The 22,086-nt window shown below is 55.7% G+C and overlaps 1 protein-coding gene across 10 annotated transcripts in view; it reads left to right on the top strand.

The window, feature by feature from the left end:
• The window catches only part of Gak (cyclin G associated kinase), a 44,346-nt gene that overhangs the window by 8,789 nt on the left and 13,471 nt on the right, over positions 1 to 22,086 (top strand). For 7 of the 10 annotated variants that reach the window (XR_001503087.2, XR_001503086.2, XM_048783992.1 and 4 more), the window contains 13 exons: positions 3,562 to 3,687; positions 6,826 to 6,915; positions 7,762 to 7,897; positions 8,208 to 8,320; positions 9,791 to 9,881; positions 11,011 to 11,134; positions 16,065 to 16,114; positions 16,496 to 16,644; positions 17,167 to 17,289; positions 17,913 to 18,046; positions 20,739 to 20,933; positions 21,050 to 21,167; positions 21,440 to 21,519. Coding sequence is in view for 8 of the 10 variants with exons in the window: in XM_048783992.1 (XP_048639949.1) it covers positions 3,562 to 3,687; positions 6,826 to 6,915; positions 7,762 to 7,897; positions 8,208 to 8,320; positions 9,791 to 9,881; positions 11,011 to 11,134; positions 16,065 to 16,114; positions 16,496 to 16,644; positions 17,167 to 17,289; positions 17,913 to 18,046; positions 20,739 to 20,933; positions 21,050 to 21,167; positions 21,440 to 21,519 (1,529 nt within the window). In the remaining 2 variants the exon portion in view is untranslated. Of the gene's footprint in view, positions 1 to 3,561; positions 3,688 to 5,253; positions 5,281 to 6,825; positions 6,916 to 7,761; positions 7,898 to 8,207; positions 8,321 to 9,790; positions 9,882 to 11,010; positions 11,135 to 16,064; positions 16,115 to 16,495; positions 16,645 to 17,166; positions 17,290 to 17,912; positions 18,047 to 20,738; positions 20,934 to 21,049; positions 21,168 to 21,439; positions 21,520 to 22,086 lie in introns of those variants that run through there. The other 3 variants (XM_048783995.1, XM_048783991.1, XM_048783993.1) reach the window with 3 other exon arrangements.

The raw sequence follows: 22,086 nt of genomic DNA, 5'->3' as shown, positions 1-22,086 counted from the left end.
CTTGTGGGGTACAGCGAGGCTTCGTGGAGGCTCCCTCTGGTCTCTTGGGTGTTCTCACCCAAGTGACTGGGCTCTGGGCCTGCACTCCTTGCTCTCCCTGCCGTCTCCCACCCTGCACCAGCAGGTGTCCCTGCTGCCTAGCCCTGGGGGGGCAGGCCTGCCGCGTGGTGCAGTTGAGGGTCACATTGTGGTCGTCAGGCTCTATTCTTCAGTCCCCTTCCTGCCAGCTTTGCCGCTGCTTGTCTCTCTCGTGTGGTGGGTTCGTCGGAACTCCACTGTGTTCTCAAGAGTATGTGCCACAGGAGTCTTCTGGTGGTGGCCTAGTTTTCACTTCCTTATCCTATCTTAAAAAACCAAGATTTGTGAGGATCATCTGACGTCTGAAGCTTGTCCTTGTCCTGACCCCTTACGTTAGGGACCTGAACGCACATCTTTGTGGGAACAGGGATGTTCCTTAGTCGATTGTAGCCCTGATGTTGCCCAGCAAACGAATGTCACCTGGAGTTCCAGCTCGGGCCTAGCCTATTCCCAAGTTCCCCAGTTTTCCTCAAAGTATCGTATCTCCTGAGGTCTGTGAGCCTGAAGCAGTGCCCACCACACAGGCTCTAGAAGCAGCCAAGGTCTCCTGGGCAGACCCTCTGAGTGCTCAGTCGGCCTTTCCTGCGTCTGGTCTGTTCACCTGGAATTGGCTGAGTGACACTAGGTGGGGCACCTCATCACCCACCTGCGCCCAGGCAGGTGTCTGCCCATCCTGGCTGGGCCACCAGTCGCAGTAGGGTAGTGTCCGCTCCTCAGTGGACACCAGTGGAGGGTGGGTTTTTTGTGGCACAATGAATTTTCTGGCTTATGTCTTTTAAGTGCAGCGAGTTTTGTGTGTATTAAGAAAAATAGAAAACACAGAGTTAGTTGGGGAAAGAGTCGGTTTGTGAGCTTGGCCTGGTTGGCATCACTTGTCCTCCAAGTAAGAGGTGTCCTTTGCTCCACAGTGTCCTGTGGTCTCTGCTGCAGGACACACAGCTCCACCCAGGCTCTTCTACCCCAAGTGCCGCTAGCCATGAAATGCTAGCCACTGCAGGGCTCAGCAAGGCCTCCAGGCCTCTCTCCACACTGACCCCAGTGTCTTGATTTCCTCTACTGATGCATGTTCTGCACCCACCCAGGGCAGTGTGCCTTTCTGCCCTGGGACATCAGGAACGGACTCTTGTGGCACATGTCCTCCTGTGCCTGGCTGCTTTCGCTCAGTGTTGCCCATGAGATCTGCCTGCCTCATATGTGGCCCTGCCTCCTGGGGTATCTGTCATGGGTGAATGCTTCCACACTGCTGCCTTGTTCATGGTGGGCTGCTGCTCTGTGCCTGCCGTCCCTCGGGAAGGGCACTGTCTGTGGGCAGGAGGTGCAGGGAGCTGTGGCTGGAGGGCATGGGCTGATCCTGGCGGACCCCACCTGGCTTCCTGCTTGCCTGCCCTGGTACCGCAGGTGCTGCGACTCTGCAGCCTGAGGGGGTCCAGGTTGCCATCCTTCCTGTCAGTGAGACTGGCTGGCTGCTCATGTCTACTGGATGTGGGTTCCTCTTGGGGAGGTCCTGTCTCGTTGTCCTCTCCCTGGTGAATGCAGATGCTGGTGCTGCTGTGTGGGGTAGGCCTCATCTGGCTGCACTCCTGCTCTCAGGGAAGGTCCTGTGTTGAGTGTTCTTCCTGTAAGCCAGAGCCCCTAGGCTCTCTGCATAGGAGTCTGTTCTGTTTTCCTGAGGAGGCCATTTTGTCCCACAGGAAGGTGGCCTTGTGTACTGTCTTCTAAAGGACTTGTGCTTTTGTTTGAGCTTAGGAGTGTCAGTGTTTGACTTTTCTGAACTGGGACAAAGTCATTATCCTCTCGCTTGTCCTCTGGTGCCACCTTGTCATGAGCATGGCGTCTTGGTGGTGCTCTTGGGCCAGGCTCCCTGTGCTGGTACCAAAGTCTCCTGAAGGCCTAAGTCTGGTCTCTAGGATTGGGCCCTCTCTGGCCATCTGGCTGTCCATGCAGTCTCTATGGTTGCACCCTCTTTGGCCATTTAGCTTTCCATGCAGACTGTTGAATGCCTTTTTCAAATTCTGCCCAGAACTTTTAAGAATTTCATCAGAATTTTTGACCTTCATGTAGTGGTTGACATAGTCATTCAATAAACCACCAGACTTCAGGAATCAGGACCCTGGCTCTGCTGGCCGCTGGGTTTCAATGCATAGGAAATCCTATAACATGAGTGGGTATGGCTGGGTGCCAGTAAAACCATGTACTGGAGTTGGTATTTTCTGTGATTTTATGTATAGTGGAATGTAATCTTTCTTTCATTTTTTCAGTCATTAAAAATGTAAAAACTGGCCTGGTGGTATAGCTCAGAGGCAGAGCACTTTCTTAGCATGGGGAAGACCCTGGGTTCCAACCCCAGTGCTGCATAAAGAAGTAAAGTAAATTAAATCGTAAAAGCCTTCCTGGCTGTTTGGCTGCACCAAAGCTGGCGGCAGCCAAAGTGGACTTGGGATCACAGACGGCCGCCCACACCCTGCGGCCCTTGGGGTAGGTCCGACATCTATACAGTTGCACTTCATGTGGGAGCATGATTAGTTGTTGGTTCAGGATCTGAAAGTGCCCCTCATCTTATGCTTTCTGCACAGAGGTCTTTGCCCGTCTTTTCTTGGGCGTATTCCTAGGCTCTTGATGCGTTCAGTGTAAAAGGTATCTTCTATTCTCTTTTCTTCCACTTTCTTGAAGGCTCATTGTCGGTCTCATGTTGTTGATTTGGGTGATCTGCTTGATTTATGGTTAATTTCAACTTTAAAATTTCCTGAATTGAGGCTATGACAGGAGGATCCCAAGTTCAAAGCCAACAGCAGCAACTTAGTGAGATCTTGTCTCTAAATAAAATGTAAAAGGGCTGGGGATGTGGCTCAGTGGTTAAGTGTCCTTGGGTTCAATCCCTGGTACCAAAAAAAAAAAAAAAAGAAGAAGAAGAAGAAGGAAGAAGCCAGGCACAGTGGTACATGCCTATAATCCCAGCAGACCACAAGAGGATCCTCCTGTGACAGAAGGATCACAAGTTCAAAGCCAGCCTCAGCAACATAGTGAGGCACTTAGCAATTGAGTGAGACCCTGTCTAATAAAATATAAAACAGAGCTCCATATGTGGCTCAATGGTTAAGCACCCCCTGGGTTCAACCCCCTTTACTAAAAAAATAAAATAAAAGATGATTTCTCAAAGTGTGTGTTTAATTAAAATAGGTACACATTGCTTCTGCTCAGGAAGGACCTAAGACCTCGAATTGCTTCCCTGGGAGAGCAGCCCCTCTGCTCCCTCCTCCTGCCCCATCAGGCTGTCGCCAGCCTGCAGCACCTCCTGCACCTCCACGCTGCAGTGCTGCAGGCCTTGTGGGTCCTCTGGTGGCTCTGTGGCCAGCAGCCTTGACTTGGTGCAGGGGACTGTCTGGTGAGGCACTTGTTCTACCTCATGCTCTCGTTGGCGTCTGCTGAGGTCGTGGCTCAGTCTGCACCCCAAGTTTATAAGTACTGTCTTCTGGAATTTTGCAGGTTGAGAACTTATTGCTTAGCAACCAGGGGACCATTAAGCTGTGTGACTTTGGCAGTGCCACAACCATCTCGCATTACCCTGACTACAGCTGGAGCGCCCAGAAGCGAGCAATGGTGGAGGAGGAGGTGAGGCCTGCTGCCCGAGTGCTGCTCCTAGGTCCTTCCGCAGTCCCTTTCCTTTCCCTTCTCAATCCCTCATGTACAAGCCTGAGCACGTCCCTGTGAACCACGACTGGGCCTGGTGTCCTGGGGGCCTGTCCTGTTCCAGGCTGCCCTCCATCTGCCCTCCACAATATCCTTCTCATCTCACCCTCTTCCTCGCAGCAGATGGCTCTGAATATCTTAATGCCTGTTTTCCCTTGGATGTTTATTATTAGGTGCACACAGATGTGCCATGGCAGTCCCTTTAAGTGCACAGTTCAGTGGTGTTAATGTGTGCTTGTTCATGGCGTTGTGCAGCTATCACCACCACCATCTCCTGTTTTTCAAAAGTATGGTTTAGAAGTGCACCTCCATGTGGCTCTGTCCAGGAGATCATGCAGCAGGTGGGCTGCACTGTGGCTCAAGTTCTGCAGTAGCTTGAGCTCACGGTGTCTGTGTGAATCCCATAGACAGAACTGTTCAGAGCAGAGAGCCACGGGCTGGGGCATGGAGTCTGACAGAAGGCTTCAGAGGGTGGTGGGAGATGGCCCTTCTGTGGGGCATTGTGCATGGAGGGTTGGCCCCCATCAGTCTGTCCTGCGTGGAGCTTGCCTTGTGGCCAGGTTGCTCTGTGCAGAGGTGTGCACCTTCCTCCCGTGCTGCAGGTGGTGTGGGAGGAAGTAGTGCTGCTCCTGCTTGCTGCCTGAGAAGAACACCGCCTTCTTAACATGGAACAGGCCTTACCAAAGAGCTGTGGGCTCTCAGGAGCATGTCCTTGGATCAGAGCCATGCTTCCTGGTCTTCCACTTTTGTCACAGGCCTACTGGAAGGGCCACATGCTGAGTGCCCAGCCATGTTGTCTCGGGTTGGCTGGCCAGTTCCTCAGGAGGAATTGGACCATGTGCCGAGCTGGTCAGAGCACAGGGAGGAGGCCTGGCCTTTGCTGGCTGCCTCACAGCCCCACTCCGCACAAGAGTATGGGGAGGAGGTCCCCATGGCCCCGAGGATCTAGTACCAGTGGAGGTAGCGCCATCAGCCATCTCCAGTGTGGACAGACCATGGGGTGCCATGTATCTGGTGCTCCTACAGCATGCTGCCACCTGCCACAGAGGGCCTGCTGGAGGTGTGTGAGCTGGCTGCCCTGGGCTGCCTGCAGTGCAGCTCCCCTGAGCCTTCTGTGCTGCTGCGCGGCCTTCGATGCTCTGCACGTGGCCGAGGCAGGAGCTCGTGCCTGCTCGCTCGTCTTCACGGGGACTGTGGTGCCACATTTCCCGTGGTGAGCATGTGTCCTTAATTGTGGTACAAGGATGTCCTAGATCTGCTTCATGCTGGCTCCAGGTTCTGACCTTTTTCATCTGCTGTGATTTAAATATGGTTCGTTCTCCTGAACACAGGTTGTAGTTTAACCCCATCATGAGGCCCCAAGAGGATAGAAACCTACCCTGAGGCTCATAGGAGTCTTTTGGAGGGCCATCAGGGTTAGGTGAGTCATCAGGGTAGAGCCTTTGGTAGCTTTACACGAAGGGAGAGCTGTGTATGGTGGTCACACTTGTGATCCTAGCTACTATGGAGGCGGAGGTGGAAGGATGACAAGTTTGTCTCAAAGAATAAAAAGGACTGGGGTGCAGCTCAGCAGTAAAGCACCACGACGTACAGATGGCAGTGTGCAGGGTGCTCTGCTGCCTCCACATGAGCTGGGCTGCCCTGGGGCCCTGCCAGCAAGACAGCTGCCACAGATGTGCACCTGTGACCCTGGGCAGAATCAGGAGCCAGAGCAGCCCACTCATGCTCGCCTGGTCTGTGGCATTGTGTCAGTGTGGTAGAGAATGGCTCTCACCGTCATCTGGAGTGCTGGTGACAGGAGTACTGATTGTTGCCCTGCTACCCCGAGGCCCTGAGATTGCCTCCTCTGAGACACCAGAGCAGATGTGCTCACTGGTGTACACATATGCGTGCATGTGTTCACATGTGAATTGTGTGCCCTCAGCACGCATCCCCAGGTCTATGCCATGCTCCACGCCAGCCAGCCCAAGGGCTCCTGGCTCTGCTCCCTCCTTGGCGAGAGCTCAGCTACCAGTGGTGTTACTGATGTGAGTTTTCCCAGCTGCAGTCCCAGGTGCCATCAGGTTGAGCCCAGAGCTCCTGGCTGTGCGTGTCCTTCAGGAAGGTTGCTCCTCGCTACTTTGTTGGACAGTGCTTTGGGGAGCAGTCGCCAGGTGCCCTCCCCTCATGGCTCCGGGTCCCTGCTGCTCAGTTTCCTCCTGGTCCTGCAGGGGTGTCTTCACCCTGCCCCGCTCTTCTCCCCCATCCTGAAGTGAGTCTGCAGTGGTCGTGCTGTGTGTCCTTTCTGCTGGGAGCTCTGGTGGCACTGTGCCCCACCCTGCACCACTGTCCTGTGGCTGCCCACTTGCCAGCCTCAGGTTGTTGCCTGTGGACCACAGGTCTTTCAGAGGACAGTGCATCCTGTATCCCATCTGTTGAAGAAGTGGCTGCTGCTGTGTGGCTCCTGGGCATTGGCTGTCCCTGTGGCATCTGACTTGGGGGTGGCTGTATGCTTGAGCCTTGCACTGAGACTCACATTTCCTGTGCTGTGGGGGTGTGGCCCTCTTAAGTGTATGGGGCTCAGTTTTTAGACCTGGCCAACCAATACATGTGGTCACTTCTCTTGTTACAGAGGTTTTTGTGTCCACACTAGTGTCCATGTGGAAGCTTCCGTCACACAACACCCCAGCTCACATGGCCCTCCTGTGGCCGGTCTGCATGTAGTGCCTGGAGTGGGCTCAGCCCACTGAGATGTGCCTCTCCTGCGCAGACAGCAGGGTCCTGTTAAAAGTGGGTGACCAAGGCCTCTGGGACTCCATGGCAGGACAGGGCACCACCTAGCCTGTGGTAGAGTTTAAAAAGTTGCAGGGTTTGTTGTTGTATAGACCAGATGGACAGAATGCTTTGTTTTATTGGTTTACTCTTATGTGGTGCTAAGGATCAAACCCAGTGCCTCATACATGGTAGGCAAACGCTCTGCCACTGAGCGACAGCCCCAGCCCATGTTGCAGGGTTTTGATGTGAAACAAAAAGTAAGGCTTACACGTAACTTTGCTCTGAAATACTTGTGTTTTTCTTCAGATCACGAGGAACACCACACCCATGTACAGAACCCCAGAAATCGTAGACCTGTACTCCAACTTCCCCATCGGAGAGAAGCAGGACATCTGGGTGAGGCTGATTGCCTAGTGGCACCTGGTTTGAGCAGGCCTGCAGACCCAGCAACCCTTGTCCCCTGGGCCTCCTCCTTTCCTTTTGTCCTGGTCTGCTGAAGAGCACTGGTGACGCCTTCTGGGGGAACCCAGTTGAGCAGAGCCAGCTGGGGGTCAGTGGGCTCCAAGGCAGCACAGACGGCAGGCACTGGGGGGGGTCTGCCTGGCCTAAGCTCCGGGTCAGGTGAGCCCAGGGCTCCCTGTTCCTCTCCAGGGCCTTGCCACCTGGACTGAGGGTGGCCATGCTGCACTTACATGGTGGACAGGAGGCCTGTGTGATTTGGAGGCTGGGTCTCTCCCCCGAGCAGCAAGCAGCCAGCTACCCAGCCACTGTTGTGGCTACGAATCCTTGGCAGCTGCTCGGCGAGGTCCTCCCTGGTGCCCAGTGGCCCAATTCATGTCCCTGTGCTTTAGCTGTGTAGGTTTTTATTATTATTGTTATTATTGTTATTTTAACATTTTTTAGTTGAAGGTGGACACAATACCTTTTTTTTTTTTCCATGTGGTGCTGAGGATCGAACCCAGTGCCTCATGCATGCTAGGCTAGTGCTGTACCTCTGAGCCCCAGCCCCAGCCCTAGCTGTATGGTTTTGAGGGACCTTTTGATCTGAAAATGAGAGTTTGGTGCTTCAATCCTGCAGCCTGGACATTTCTTGTGTCGGGTAGGGTGGAAAGGGCCAGGCTTCCTGTGGGGCGGGACCAAGAGCATGAAAGGGGTCCCTGAGGAAAGGGCTGCTCCTCTGCCCTACTCAACCCATGCCCAGGTCCCCTGGCCTGGCCCGCCTCAGCTTTGCTCTCCCTGCAGGCCCTGGGCTGCATCCTGTACCTGCTGTGTTTCCGGCAGCACCCTTTTGAGGATGGTGCAAAGCTTCGCATAGTCAACGGGAAGTACTCCATCCCCGGGGACGACTCTCGGTACACCATCTTCCACAGCCTCATTCGTAAGTTCCCCTCAGGCTGGTGGGTGCAGGGGCCTGGGTGAGGAGCCTCTCCATTGGGCCGTGATGCCCCTCACCCGCTGCCCACAGCTCCTGCACTGGTGCTTTTCCATGGAACCCCAGCCTCTGCCCCACTGAACTTGGGACACTCTAGTACCTTTCTGATAACTTGGTTCAGTTTTATGGTTGTGCTTTGCTTTGCTGCTCTCCCTTGCTCCCAGAGTTGGCACTCTGGTGTTAACCAGGTGAGAGTCGGCCGTGCTCTGCCCTGGAGCCGACATGGGGTCCAGTGGGCTGCTGTGCTCTGCCTCAGGTGCCATGCTGAGGGTCAACCCTGAGGAACGGCTGTCCATCACAGAGGTGGTCCGCCAGCTACAGGAGATGGCCGCAGCCAGGAATCTGAACCCCAAGGCACCCATCACAGAGGTAAGGGTGTCCTGCCACTGCTCTGTGTGCAGTTCCAGGTCCTCGTGGGCTAGCAGCTATTGTGCAGGCTGGAGTCCTGCCGCAGCCAGGTTTAAGACCCAGGCACTGCATTGGTCCTGACTCTGGAGCCCTGATGCTCTGCGCACGCTTTAGGCCCAAGGGTCACTCCATCAAAACTATCTGGTGGTTCTTGCCCAGATTCTGCTGATGTGTGTTGTTTTCTGCATGTCACAGTTTCTGGGGTCAAGTGTCCTTCTGTGGCTTTATGATCATGTCCAGTCTCCACCCACAGCTGGCTCACATGGCTTTGGGACTGTCCAGGCCCCAGCCAGCTGTTGGGCTGAGGCTCCTCCCTGTGGCTACATACCCAGGAAAGTGGGCAGGTCAGGAGGGCCCTGGCGCTTAGCTGCAGGACTCTTCCTGAGGTAGCCATGAGGTCTGCCCATACCTCTGGGAGTGGGACCCGTCTGCAGCTCAGGGCTCAGGCCAGACTTCACCCCTCCACTCTGGCTCTGCCTCCTGTGAAGGCGAGGCCCTGTCCTCTTTGCTTTCTGGTTGTCTGTCAGCTCCTTGTGTCTCTCACAGCTGGAAGCATGGTTTTCCAGGGGCTGTCAAAGCAGGGCGTGTGGTGGGACGGTGCTGTCTGTGCTGCTGGGGGTGGTACAGGGCACGGGAGTTCTGCTGGCCTGCACGCTCACCCAGGACCCCAGGAGGGAGTTGGGCATAGGAGGCTGAGGTTTATGATTCATATGTTGGGGAGCAGGAGGAAATAGGGCAGGGCTAGCGGAGGGGTGCCAGGGAGGAAGTCCTGAAGGTCTGAGGTGGCCGATTGGTGGCACTGAGGGCCTCAGTGAGAAATTTTTGTGGAGGTAGGATGGCTGGTCTGTTTCGAAGAGAAGAGCTGACAGGCATGTGTACACCTCTCGGTGACTGCTCTGTGGCCAGGGCAACTCCGGGCCCCAGCAGAGTATGCTGCAGGCCGTGGAGGTTATAGAGGCCAGGTGGCATGTAGGGGCCATGGGCCTCACTCTCCATGGGGTGTGCACTGAGGAGGTGCACTGGTCCATGGGGACTCCAAGCACACTCTGACTTTTGGGCTTACAAGGCTTTCACACTGCTTCTTGGGGCCTACTCCCCAAGCGGGGCTGCGCCGTGGTGGAGGGAGCAGCCCTAGCCCGGCACCCAGATGCCTGTGCCGCTCGTCTGCATGCACCATGCATCTGCCTCCCGTGGTTGGGTGCATAGGGAAGAAGCTGGAGAGGCGGGGAGGGCGCTCAGCCAGGTGTGGGTTGAGGCCGACAGCCACTTCCTCCCCATGCTGAGTGTTTTGGGGCCACAGTGGCCTGCCCTCCACCTAGACCCTTAGCAGGCAGAAGAGCAGCTTAGTGCAGGGCCGCGTGTTTAAGCTGAGGCAGGTGCATAACAGTCTGGCTCCCCAGGGCGCCAACGCCATGCTGTTGGTTCCTATAGCTGCTGGAGCAGAATGGAGGCTGTGGGAACCCAGGGCCATCCCGAGTGCCACCCCCCGCCGGAGGCCCTGTGAGCAGTGGCTACAGTGGAGGTGAGTACTTGTGCCCACTGTCCACCCCCTGTTGTGCGCTGGACACCTGGCACATATTGAGATGGAGCCCCAACTCCCTCTCCTGTGGGACTTTTAGCCTGGTGGTGAGAGACGACAAGGCTTGGTCCCTGCACTCCCCGAGCCTCATGGCTCAGCTGAGCTCATGCACGCAAGGTGTGGTGTGGGCTCCTGGGAGTGGGGCAAGGTCCAGGAGAGGCCAGGCATAGGTCTCCGGGGTCCTGTCCCAGGGGTGGTCAGCACCTGGATCCAGCTCATGGCCAGGGTCATCCTGGGGCCAGGCTCCTAGGTGCAGCTGACTTAAGTCTCCAGCTTTCCCAGAAGTCAGTCTGACACTCTGTGGCCCAAAGCCACCTACACCACCAGTGTCTGGGCTATCTTACACAGCCCGAGGCTACAGGGAAACTGGCTTCCTTGAAATAGGGATCTTCCAGGGTCCCTCCCGAGAGCTGAGGACAGGGGCAGAGTGGGGAGTAGAGCTGGGCTGCGGGAGAGATTGCAGGGCTGGGGGCCACCTGTGCCCATGGCTTGAGTTGCCATGTGCTAGAGCATGGCCTTCTACCTGGTGCAGAGTGGGCTTCTGTGAGCGTATCTGTGGGGGCCTGGGCCTGGGGGAGAGGGGAGGGTGCTGGGGCAGGGACATGGGCACATGCTGGCCATGGGCCAAGCCCCCCGCCCAGTCCTCTTGGTCTCCTGAGGAGAGGGCGTGGCCCCACCAGCTGGCTTCCCTGTGTTTGGGCACTCCAGATCCACCCCACGGGGCCCAGCAGGTGCAGTGTGGTAGCCATGTGGACCTGGAGCCTGGTCGCATCCACACCTGCACACTGAAGCCTGTGAGTTCTCGCTCCAGGACCTGTGCTCTCAGGGTCCACTTTGGTCAGCCTCCACTTTTTGACTTCACAGCCGGGGTGGCGTGGCCTCTGCCCACGGTGCCACAGACGGTAGAGCTCCAGCTGCAAGCCCTGCCTCTGGACCGGGGGGATAGCTGTCAGACTGCTAGGGCCCAGGCAGGCGTACTCCTGGGTGTGGGCTGGGCCAGCAGCGCCTCCCAGGGCCCACACACCTCCGTGCTGCAGGCACCCTCACACACCACGCCCTGCCTGTCCTGCAGGCCTGGCACTGGCTGAGTACGACCAGCCTCACGGTGGGCTCCTGGACATCCTGCGGGGTGGGACCGAGCGACTCTTCACTAACCTCAAGGACACCTCCTCCAAGGTCATCCAGTCTGTTGCTAAGTAAGTGTGGTTTATGCACCATCTGTCCCCAGTGCCAAGGGCAGAGTCACAGGCAGACTCAGAGTGAGCCCAGCACCACGGAGCTGGGGAAGCCCATGCATAGACTCCTGCTGGGACTGGCCCTGGGCTTGGGCTGTGCCCAGCCTGGGCCCCTTGCCCTAGTCCCCAACACACTGTCACATTGTTTTTCTGGGTGTATGACAGGTGAAGTGACTGTAAGGCATAATGTTCCCTCATCCATGAGGTCTCCTAGCCACATGGCTTGAGCACGTGGTCATAGAGCACCACTGCAGGCCAGGGACGCCCCAGAGTACAGCCCCATGTCCAGGGCTCAGCCCTACTGGCCCTGGTCCCCATACTGCTTCTGCTGGCTGCTCGGGTGCTGTTGAGGGAGCACTGAGGAACCATGCTGTGTGTGGGCATCAGGACCAGCCCCGTCCTCCACACTCTGCAGGCGTGGGGCTTTCTGGCCTCCTTTTATTTGTTCATTCTGTGTGCCATGATGCCTTGGTGTGCACAGGTGTTCTCAGCCCAGGCAGGGACAGGTGTCCACATGTACACGTGTGTATGTGCTTGCATGTGTGCATGTCTGCCTGGGGTGCATGCTTGAATTGGACACTGTCCTGCAGACGCCGTGTGTGAGATGAACTTTAGAAGTGGCAGCAAGCTCCTCTGTGTGTGTGTGGTGCTGGGGTGGACCCTAGGCCCCTGTGCGTGCCAGGCATCCCCAGCTTGCTTCTTCATTTTTTGGTTCTTCCCACTGAAGGGGCCCAGGTGTGGGGATGGGTGGCGGTGGCCCTGAGCCCTGAGCTGCTCGCCCATGGCTGCCCTGTCCCAGCAGCTGGAGCCTCGGCTCTTCTCAGTCTGGGGTGCAGGCTGACAACCTTGCACACGTGTCTGATGTCTGATGCTCACACGGCCAGCCCCCAGGTTCACCCGGCAGGGGAGGTTGGGGTTGAGGTGTGGGTGCACCTGATGCCTACGTTGTGCTGGGCCAGGCGTCTTGCTGCCTCTGCTCTGCCCACTGTGCCAGGCAGCCAGGCGTGTGTGTCATCCTGGAGGGGCAGCCAGGCCCTGTGGGTGGGTGGTGCTCCGCCTCAGGTGTGTGGGTCTGCCTTTGCTGTCATCTGTTTAGTGGTGCTGGGACCTGAACTCAGGGCCTCACACCTGTTAGGACAGCACCTTACCCCAGAGCCGCATCCCCAGCCCTTTCCATTTTTTTGAGGCAGGGCCTTTCTAAGTTGCCCAGGCTGGCCTGGAACTTGCGACCCTCCTGCCTCAGCCTCCTAAGTAGCAAAGATCACAGGCATTTGCCAGCACATACAGCTGGGTTTTTGTTCCTGTTTTCATGCTGATACTAAATGTTCTCTGAACCACTGTGTGTGTGTGTGTGTGTGTGTGTGTGTGTGTGTGTGTGTGTAGAAACACATGGCAAATACTTTTTTTTAATCCAGTTATACATTATGTGTGTGTGTATTTAGTTGTGAACGGACGTTTATTTATTTATATGTGGTGCTGAGAATCAAACCTGATGTCTCGCACATGCTAGGCAAGCGCTCTACCACTGAGCCACAGCCACAGCCCCACAGAAAATACTTTGTCCCAGACTGTGGCTTGTGTTAAGTGCCTCGTCCTGCAGCAGCGCCAGAGCATGAGACTTGCCTGTGCTTTGCTGTAGTCTTCTGCTTTTTGTCTTCTTTAGGGAGGTCCTCTCACCCTGAGTTCGCTGGTTGCAAGTAGGTGTAAACAAACTTTTAAAATGTTAAGATTTAGCCAAGCCATTTCATACTGCTTAACAAAGCTTAACAATCATAAATATTTATAGCCCAAACAATGGAGCATCTATATACATCAACCCTTCTCGATATCCAGAATCAAATAGACCATAGCACAATAATACTGGGTAACCTTAACAAGCCTCTGTCATCACTAGATAGATCCTCCAAACAAAAACTAAATAAAGAAGCTGTAGAGGGGCTGGGGTTGTAGCTCAGTACTTGCCTGGCATGTGTAAGGCTCGGGGTTCAACCTTCAGCACTGCATATAAATAAGTAAGATAAAGTTCCATTGAAAATTAAAAATAAAAAACTATAGAATTAAAGAAATACAATAGATAGCTTAGACTTAACAGACATCCATAAAATATTGCATCCATCAATGACTGAAAACACTTTCTTCTCAGCAGCATACGGATCCTTTTCTAATATGACCATGTTATATAAGCTGTCACATATGTTGGCATATAATTGTAATATGACCTTAATATGTTTTTAGCATCTATAGGGTTATTTTGATAGCTCCTTTTCCATTGGTATTAATCTTTCTGTTCTTTTTTTTAATTAGACTTGTTTGGTTTTTATCAGATTTTAGCTGTATTATTTCTTCTTTATTTCATATATTTCTGTTCATACTTCAAATATGTGCATTTTATTGTACTTCAATTTTACCTCAATACAGCTATGGGGAAAAATAAATAGATTAAGCCAGGCACAGTGATGACTCTAATCCCAGCAGCTTGGGAGGTAGAGGCAAAAGGATGTCAAGTTTGAGGCCAGCCTCAGCAACTTAGCAAGACTCTGTCTCAAAATAAAAATTAAAAAGGTCTGACAAAGACAAACCGACATGTTAGAAAAAGGCACCAAAAGCATATATTGGAGAAAAGATAGGCTCTTCAACAAATGGTGCTGGAAAAACTGGAAATACATGTGCAACAAAATGAAACTAAACCTCCATCTCTCACCATGGCACAAAACTCAATTCAAAGTGAATCAAGGACCTAGGAATTAAACCAGAGATCCTGTACCTAATAAAAGAAAAAGTAGGCCCAAATCTCCATCATGTAGGATTAGGCCCTGACTTCCTTAATAAGACTCCCTATAGTAGAAGAATTAAAATCAAAAATCAATAACTGGGATGGATTCTAACTAAAAAGCTTCTTCTCAGCAAAAGAAAAAGTGAGTGAACAGAGAGCCTACAGAATGGGAGCAATTTTTACCCCACACACATCAGATGGAGCACCAATCTCCAGGATATATAAAGAACTCAAAAAACTTAACACCAAAACCCCCCAAATAATCCAGTCAATAAATGGGCCAAGGAACTAAACAGACACTTCTCAGAAGATTGCAATCAATCAGCAAATATATGAAAAATGTTCAACATCTCTAGCAATTAGAGAAATACAAATCAAAACTACTCTAAGATTTCACCTCACTCCAGTCAGAATGTCAGTTGTCAAGAATACAAACAACAATAAGTGTTGGCGAGGATGTGGGGGGAAAGGCACACTCATACAGTGCTGTTGGGACTGCATATTGGTGCAGCCAATCTGGAAAGCAGTATGGAGTTTCCTTGGAAAACGTGGAATGGAACTACCATTTGATCCAACTATCCCACTCCTCTGTTTATACCCAAAAGATTTTAAAAACAGCATACTACAGGGACACAGCCACATCAATGTTTATAGCGGCATAATTCACAATAACTAAATTGCGGGTCCAACCTAGATACCCTTCAGTGGATGAATGGATAAAGAAAATGAGGTATATATACACAATGGAATATTACTCAGCATTAAAAGAGAATAAAATCATTGCATTTGTAGTTAAATGGGTGGAGTTGGAAAATATAATGCTAAGTGAAGTAAACCAATCCCCCAAAACCAAATGCCAAATGTCTTCTCTGATATAAAGATGCTGATTCACAATGGGGATGGTGGGGGAATCGTGGGAGGAATAGACGAACTTTAGATAGGACAAAGGGGAGGGAGGGGACGGGAGGGGGCAGGAGGATAGGAAAGACGGTGGAATGAGACAGACATTCTTACCCTAGGTACATGTATGAAGACATGAATGGTGTTCAACCAGAGACATGAAAAATTGTGCTCTGTTTGTCTAATATGAATTGAATTGCATTCTGCTGTCGTATATAACAAATTAGGATAAATCAACTAAAAAAAAAACAGGTCTGGGGGCTGGGGCTCAGTGGTAAAGTGCTTGCCTAGCATGTGTGAGGCACTGGGTTTGATCTTTAGCACCACATAAAAATGAACAAAATAAAGGTATTGTGTCTATCTTCAATTAAAAGTATTTAAAAGTGGGGGCTGGCATGTAGCTCAGTGGTGGAGAACCATGGGTCCAACCCCCAGCGTCCTCCACCCCACGCACGATGTTAAGATTACTGTGAATACGTCTTGTGTTTGGGCCTCCACCTATCTGGGCCTCGCTCTGTTGACCTCTTGCTGGCTCCCGCTGGTGAGCACCCCTCTGCTGACAACACCTGGGTGCCCGCCCTGGTCTGTGGCGTGCTTGCTTCCCTGCCCGGTTGTGGTGGGTACTGTGGCCCAGCTGCTCTGCAGGCTGACTGGCCTGCTCCTGGTCCCACCTCCCAGAGTGTGTTGGCTGTGCTTGCATAACTGTTTATTGAGTTGGAGTTTAGAATAGGATTGTCACCTTCTCTGTGTCACTGAGGAGTTCTGTCAGCATTCTGTTGGTGCTATGGAACTGTTCAGAGGACAGTTGGTCTCTAGGAGGTGGCCAGGACCACCGCAGGGTGGGTCTCAGGAGCTTGCAGCTCCCCTCCTGCCTTCCCTCAGTGTCTGCTGGCTCTCTGGTGGCCTGTGTGGCTCCAGGTGTGTCCTGCCCTCAGGCTGCTGGCCTTTGCAGCAGTCTTAACTGTGTTCACATCTTGTTCAAGATCAGCCCCCAACACTCAGGAAAGTGGTAAGGTGGCTAAAGGCCCTGTTGGGCCTGCCTCGCCGCTTCCTGTTCACCTCTGGTTAGGTATTAGCTCCACACACGCAGAACCCTGCGCGCACACGCACCTGTCTCCGCGCACACACCTGCTGGTGGGGTGCGCCTACAGCAAGAGTGCCCTGGGGTGACTGCCACGTGCTTCCTGCAGTAACCTCATGCTCTTCTTCCAATTCCAGCTATGCCAAGGGTGACCTGGACATATCCTACATCACATCTAGAATTGCTGGTATGTTGGCCAGGGTAGCCTCTGGCCCTCCCCGACATGCGCCCCCAGGAGGCTCCCAGAGGCACTGCAGGCAGGGCCCTGTGTCCACACACCTCCAGCTCTGCCTGCAGCTCCGATGCCAGGCTGCACATCTGGAATGTGGCTCTCCAGGCACAAAATAACCAGAAGTGTCTCCTGATGCCTGGGCACCCTGCTGGCACCCCTGCGAGGGAAAGCCTCCTGGAGCCCCCGTGGCTGTTCTGTGGTGTCTCCCATAGGGGTGGTCTTTGCACCTTGGTTAGCAGCCCAGGTCAGGCATCCCCAAAGGCCAGGAGGCCAGAGGGCAACTGGGGAGGCTGCAAGAGGCTGCCTGGCTGGAGGCTGACAGGCTGCTCTCTTCAGTGATGTCCTTCCCAGCTGAAGGCGTGGAGTCAGCCATCAAGAATAACATTGAGGACGTGCGGCTGTTCCTGGACGCCAAGCACCCAGGGCACTATGCTGTCTACAACTTGTCCCCACGAACCTACCGGGCCTCCAAGTTCCACAACCGGGTCAGTGTCCCCTGCTCATCATGGCATGACCCTGGTGGCTGTTCCCCACTTAACACAGGTTCAGGTGGTGATGAGCCACCTGGCTGCCATCCTGCACTGACCTGTCTCACCCATGTAGCCTGCAGGTGACCAGGGCTTGGGACAGGTGGGCTGTGGCAGGAGCCCAGGATCTTAGAGAGCCAGGGGGCTAGGGGTCACTGTGTCATCAGACCAGGTGTCCCTACCTTGCTGCTCCTGACCTCCAGGGCAGTGTGGCCATGAGCTCCTGTGTTGAACATGTGCTAAACAGGTGTCACATGTTCGGGCTGACCCAAAGCACAGGAAAAGGTGTCCCAGGAGTTGTGTCCTATGGCACACAGTCCAGGGTCACAGGTCCACTGCACATGAACATCAACTGAGGAGGGCCTTGGGCACCTTCTCAACACACCTCAGAGAAGCACAGTGCGGCACATGGTGGGCACGAGTGAGGGGCCAGTACACAGCACCAGCGCATGAGTTGAGCCGAGCTGGCCCCTCCTACAGGTCTCCGAGTGCGGCTGGGCAGCCAGGCGGGCCCCACACCTGCACAGCCTGTACACCACCTGCAGGAACATGCACTCCTGGCTGCGGCAGGACCACAGGAACGTCTGTGTTGTGCACTGTGTGGTGAGTCGGAGGGGCCGGCTCGGCTGTGCTCCTGCTCTCCACCAGAACTGGCCTGCTGGAAATGGAGCAGGCACTGTTCCCTGGGTGGGGCAGGCAGCAAGCAGAGGGGTTCCTGCCCCAGGGCACACGGACTGCCCAGTGGGGTGACTCCTGCCTGTGGAAGAGCGCTTGGTGAGGGCATCCCTGGGCACCATGACCTGTGCATCCTGCATCAAGTCTCTGCCTGGTCATGGCCATGCCCGCCTCCTCCTCTGCTCGGGTGTCTGGGTCTGCAGAGTGAGGGAGCATCTGTGAGCTTTCCCCAGGGCATGACACTACAGGAAGCACTCAGGGCTCATGCCAGGGTCAGTGCTGGCAGATTCAGGGAAAGGGGTTGAGTCTGTGGGGCCGTGGGTCAAGCTTGAGATTGTGTGGGATGGTGGCCGCAGGAGCTGGCCAGTTGTGCTTGTCTGGCCAGTTGTGCTCGTTCTCTGCCAGGCTCTATGTTCCTGAACATACCCAAGGTCAGAGGGTGCGTATGTCTGTGCCTTGCCTGGCACTCTGTAGTGGGGGAGTCTACAGGAGCCAGCAGAGCCCTCCGCACCATTGAGCAGTCAGGTGAAGGGCCTGTGTCCTCGTCTTAGGATGGGAAAGCTGCGTCTGCTGTGGCCGTGTGCGCCTTCCTGTGCTTCTGCCGTCTCTTCAGCACTGCAGAGGCCGCCGTGTACATGTTCAGCATGAAGCGCTGTCCGCCAGGCATTTGGCCATCTCACAAAAGGTACTGTGTGTTCTTTGCCAAGGTGGTGACCACTGCTCCGTGCTGAGGCGGCGGTGCCCCACTGCCTTGGACCCAGTGTCACCACAGGTGGGCTATTGGGCTCAGAGCCCATCCAAGCAGCTGCTCCCAGGTGGTCAGCACCACAGTGGGTGTGGCTTGGCCTCAGCTGGGACTTGAGGACTGTGAGGGCCCAACCTGTGATCGGCAACTCCCTGTCCAACTCCTGGAACTGGGTCCTGCAGCAGGTGTGTGAGCCTGGGGGACCACACGCCTGCTGTGGGGTGCTGCACCCCCCCCCTCCCCCCCCCCGGAGCCTGTGGGCTCTGCTCTGGAGGTGAAGTGGAACATGTGGCCCGTGGTGCTGCAGGTGTGCAGTGCCATGCTCCGCCATGAGTGAGGCGTCGGACGCTGCTGCGCCCTCAGAACACTCCGGCCATGTCCTGTTCTGCATGGGCACCGCACGGGCCCTTCTCTTGCGGCTGGAGGCTGAAGCTGCCTTGTACCTTCCCATCCTCTCTGGGACTTCTGCATTCACCAGTCATGTCTACTGATGTCCACTCTTGCCCGTTCTCCTGCAGTGATAGGGAACCTCTGTATAGCCAGGTCTGAGGAGTCACCCTGTGGTTCGTCTTGATGAGGACCTGGGGCACCTGGAACCTCCTCCTCTCTGTGGATAGCAGAAACCCCCAAGAGTGGGCAGAGCACAGGAGCACAGCCAGCATGGACACTGGGAAGAGGCAGGGCCCAGGCCATTGAGGGGCCATGACATCCCCAACACTCACAGGGCCCCAGAAGCAGGGCCTGCCTCATCTGCTTTCTGCCTAGGACCAGAGCACCATGCAGGGCTTTTCGGCTCCTGGGGCACAGGCCACTTGCTCTCCTGGGTCCTGCGTGTTGGGACCTACTATGCACGAGTTGGGACAGGGAGGGACTCTGGGCACCCCAGCAGCACCCCAGCGATGTTCAGGGTGCTGCTCCTGACAGCGGGCCCCACCTTCATGCCCCAGCTGGCCAGATGCGAGGTGTGTCAGCACTGCTAGGGCAGTAAGAGCCGTGCCGTCAGGCAGACGTGCTGAGCACCAGGTCGATACAGGCCCAGTGTGCTGCCTGACGAGGCAGAGGCGAGGGCAGAGCCTCTGGGGCCATAGCCCAGGAGGGCCCTTGCCCCCTTGGAGGTCCTTCTGCCATGTGCCTGGCACAGACCCTGCCTGAGCTTTCCTTCTGGAAGGGATGAATGGGGCCAAGCACCACACTGTCATGCTGGGGAGCTGGCAACAGCCCACCGGTTGCCGAGCCCTGGGAAGGCAGGATGTGAGGTGGGAGCTCCAGGGCACAGAACCCAAGGGGGCTGTGTGCAGATTCCACTCTGCTGAGGAGTGAGCTGGGGGCTTGCTGACAGGTCACACTGCCCAGCGGATAGCAGAAGCCAAGAGACCAGGAGCTGCTGGCCTGTTGCAGGCAGCCGGACACACACAGTGCATCCCACTGTAAGGGGGAGAGCGGAGGATAGATACACCAAAGAGAAGCCCAGGAGTCTCTGAGCTGACGACAGACTCCCAGCCTCATGACACTGCAGGACCAGAACCCAGACAGGAAGACCCGTCTCAGCTCAGACTGCTGCAGACTGACACGCGGGTGCCGCGTGTGGGGGCTGTGGCAGGTCCACAAAAGAAAAGGAACAGAAGCATGAAGATGTGTTGTTAGGGCTGGGCATGGCTCCCTGCAGTGCCTGCCTCACACATGAAGCCCTGGCTTCTAACCCCAGCGCAGCTGACTGACCCAGGAGAAGGCTGAAGGACAGAAGGAAAATGAGCAGAGAGCTGACGGGGCGAGCGGGCACTGCTGCCGGCACAGCAGCACTCGGCTCCGGGCCAGCCGAGAATGGCTGGGAGGGCCAGCTCCATGTGAGCAGTGTGCTTGTCCCTTAGGGCCCTTGGGTCAGGAGCCCGAGCACCAGGGCAGGTCCCTCGCAGGCCCCGCAGGCTGCATCCAGAGAGTGAGCTGCATTCTCACCAGGAGGGCCGTGCTCCTACCCAGAGGGCTCCTGGGCCCTGGCACCATGGGCAGCATCTGCTTGCTCTGGCTGAAAGGCCTTGTCCTGCTTCCAGCCATCGGCTGGTAGCCACAGTCCTCGTGCTGCTACACCCCAAGGAGAGCCTGTGCAGTGCGGGTGATGGACCCAGTTGCTGGCCTGGGGCTCCCGTGGAGGGGCAGCGTGGAGGCTCCCACAGAAGCACTCCCTGGGAGAAGGTGGAGGAGCTGTGTCGGCACTGGACAGAGGACACAGGAGTTGGCATGGCAGGACCCAGCACTCACCTCTGGCCCAGGTGGCAGGCCGAGAATATGTCACCAGCAGCAGAGACCTTCCCCAAGGGCACAGGGCATGTTCAACAGTCACGCACGTTAGCTCAGCAAGTCAGAAAGGTCGAAGTCACATGAAGTGTGTTCTCAGGCCACCGCGGGGCAGAACCTAGGGGTCGGGAGCAGGAGGGTGTCCAGCATAGTCTTCAGCACTGCTGGGTCAGACAACGTCCGAGTAACCCGAGATTTGGGGGTCCTGAGGACGATTTAGAAATGTTTTGAACTGAATGACAATTACAGCTCTCAATCTGAGGAGCAGCTGAAACTTCAAGGGAAATTTATGGCATTAAATGGAAAAGAACAAAGGTCTGGCGGTGACTTCTCCCCCCAGGTACATCGAGTACGTGTGTGACATGGTGGCGGAGGAGCCCATCACGCCGCACAGCAAGCCGATGCTGGTGAAGGCTGTCGTCATGACGCCGGTGCCGCTGTTCAGCAAGCAGAGAAGCGGCTGCAGACCCTTCTGCGAGGTCTACGTGGGGGACGAGCGTGTGGCCACCACATCCCAGGAGTATGACAGGATGCGGTAAGAGTGCAGTGGGGCTGCAGGTGCCAGGGAGGCGGCGTGGCTTGGAGTGCTGGGTCCTGGGGGGCCTTGGGGTCTCTGCTGTGTTTGCTGGTGAGCCAGTTCTGTCCCCTCAGGGAGTTCAGGAGCGAGGACGGCAAGGCGGTCATCCCCCTGGGCACAACGGTGCAAGGGGACGTGCTCCTCATCATTTACCATGCCAGGTCCACACTGGGGGGCCGGCTGCAGGCCAAGGTGAGTGCCGTGGGGAGGGGAGCTGTGTGCAGGCCCCCGGCCGCGGGGCAGTGGTGCCCTCCACGCTGCACCAGGCAAGGGGAGCCAGGCTCCCCGGTCGGGTTTCCCTGGGTGCTGGGCTGCGTGCTTCACACTGGGCCTGCCGCATGGCCCTGGGGCCATCCGGGCCTGGCCACACACAGCCTCTTTCCCCACGCCCATCACTGGCTGCGAGGACAGGTGGTCTGCCCCAAGGCCAGACTGCACCCTCAGCTGCTTTCACCTTCTTGCAGATGGCCTCCATGAAGATGTTCCAGATTCAGTTCCACACTGGCTTCGTGCCTCGGAACGCCACCACCGTGAAATTTGCAAAGTACGTTGGTGTCAGGCTGCACTGCTGCTCGGGAGGCGGGCTGGACCCAGAGCTGTTGGTTAAGCACCCACCCAGTGGTCTGCCCAGAGAAGACTGGCAGGTGTGGTGCTATGAGGGGTGTCCTGGCACTACAGCATGTCCTGCTCCTGAGCTCTGGGGCCTGGTGGCTTCTGCTTTGTGCCAGCTGCCTAGGGACTGGCTCTGTGCATTTCTGTTAAAACGTGACCATTTGCAGCTGGACGTGTGGCCAGGTGAGTGGGCTTTGGTCACCTGTGTTGAGCACCTGCTCTGTGCACAGTGCTCTGCAGGGTGCTGAGCCAAGGGACAGGTGGTGGAAGGTGCAGGCTGCTTTTAGGCAACACTTACTGCCACCCACTCACAGGGGGCCAGGTGGCAGGCGTCACTCTGCATTTAGATAGAAAGCACAGACTCCATGGGCACTTGGAGATGTGGTATGTGGGTCTGGCTGACGGGCTCCGCACCACGGGCACTCTTGCTGGCAGGGGCCTGCCGTGCTCCCTGCCCCTGGCTCTGGGCAGCTCTGCGTCTTGCAGCAGTGCCTCATGC

Source organism: Marmota marmota, unplaced genomic scaffold, assembly GCF_001458135.2.
Source record: "Marmota marmota marmota unplaced genomic scaffold, marMar, whole genome shotgun sequence".
NCBI classification, from domain to species: Eukaryota; Metazoa; Chordata; class Mammalia; order Rodentia; family Sciuridae; genus Marmota; species Marmota marmota.
Note: the sequence above shows the minus strand (reverse complement) of the source record. Positions and strands in the feature narration are given on the sequence as shown.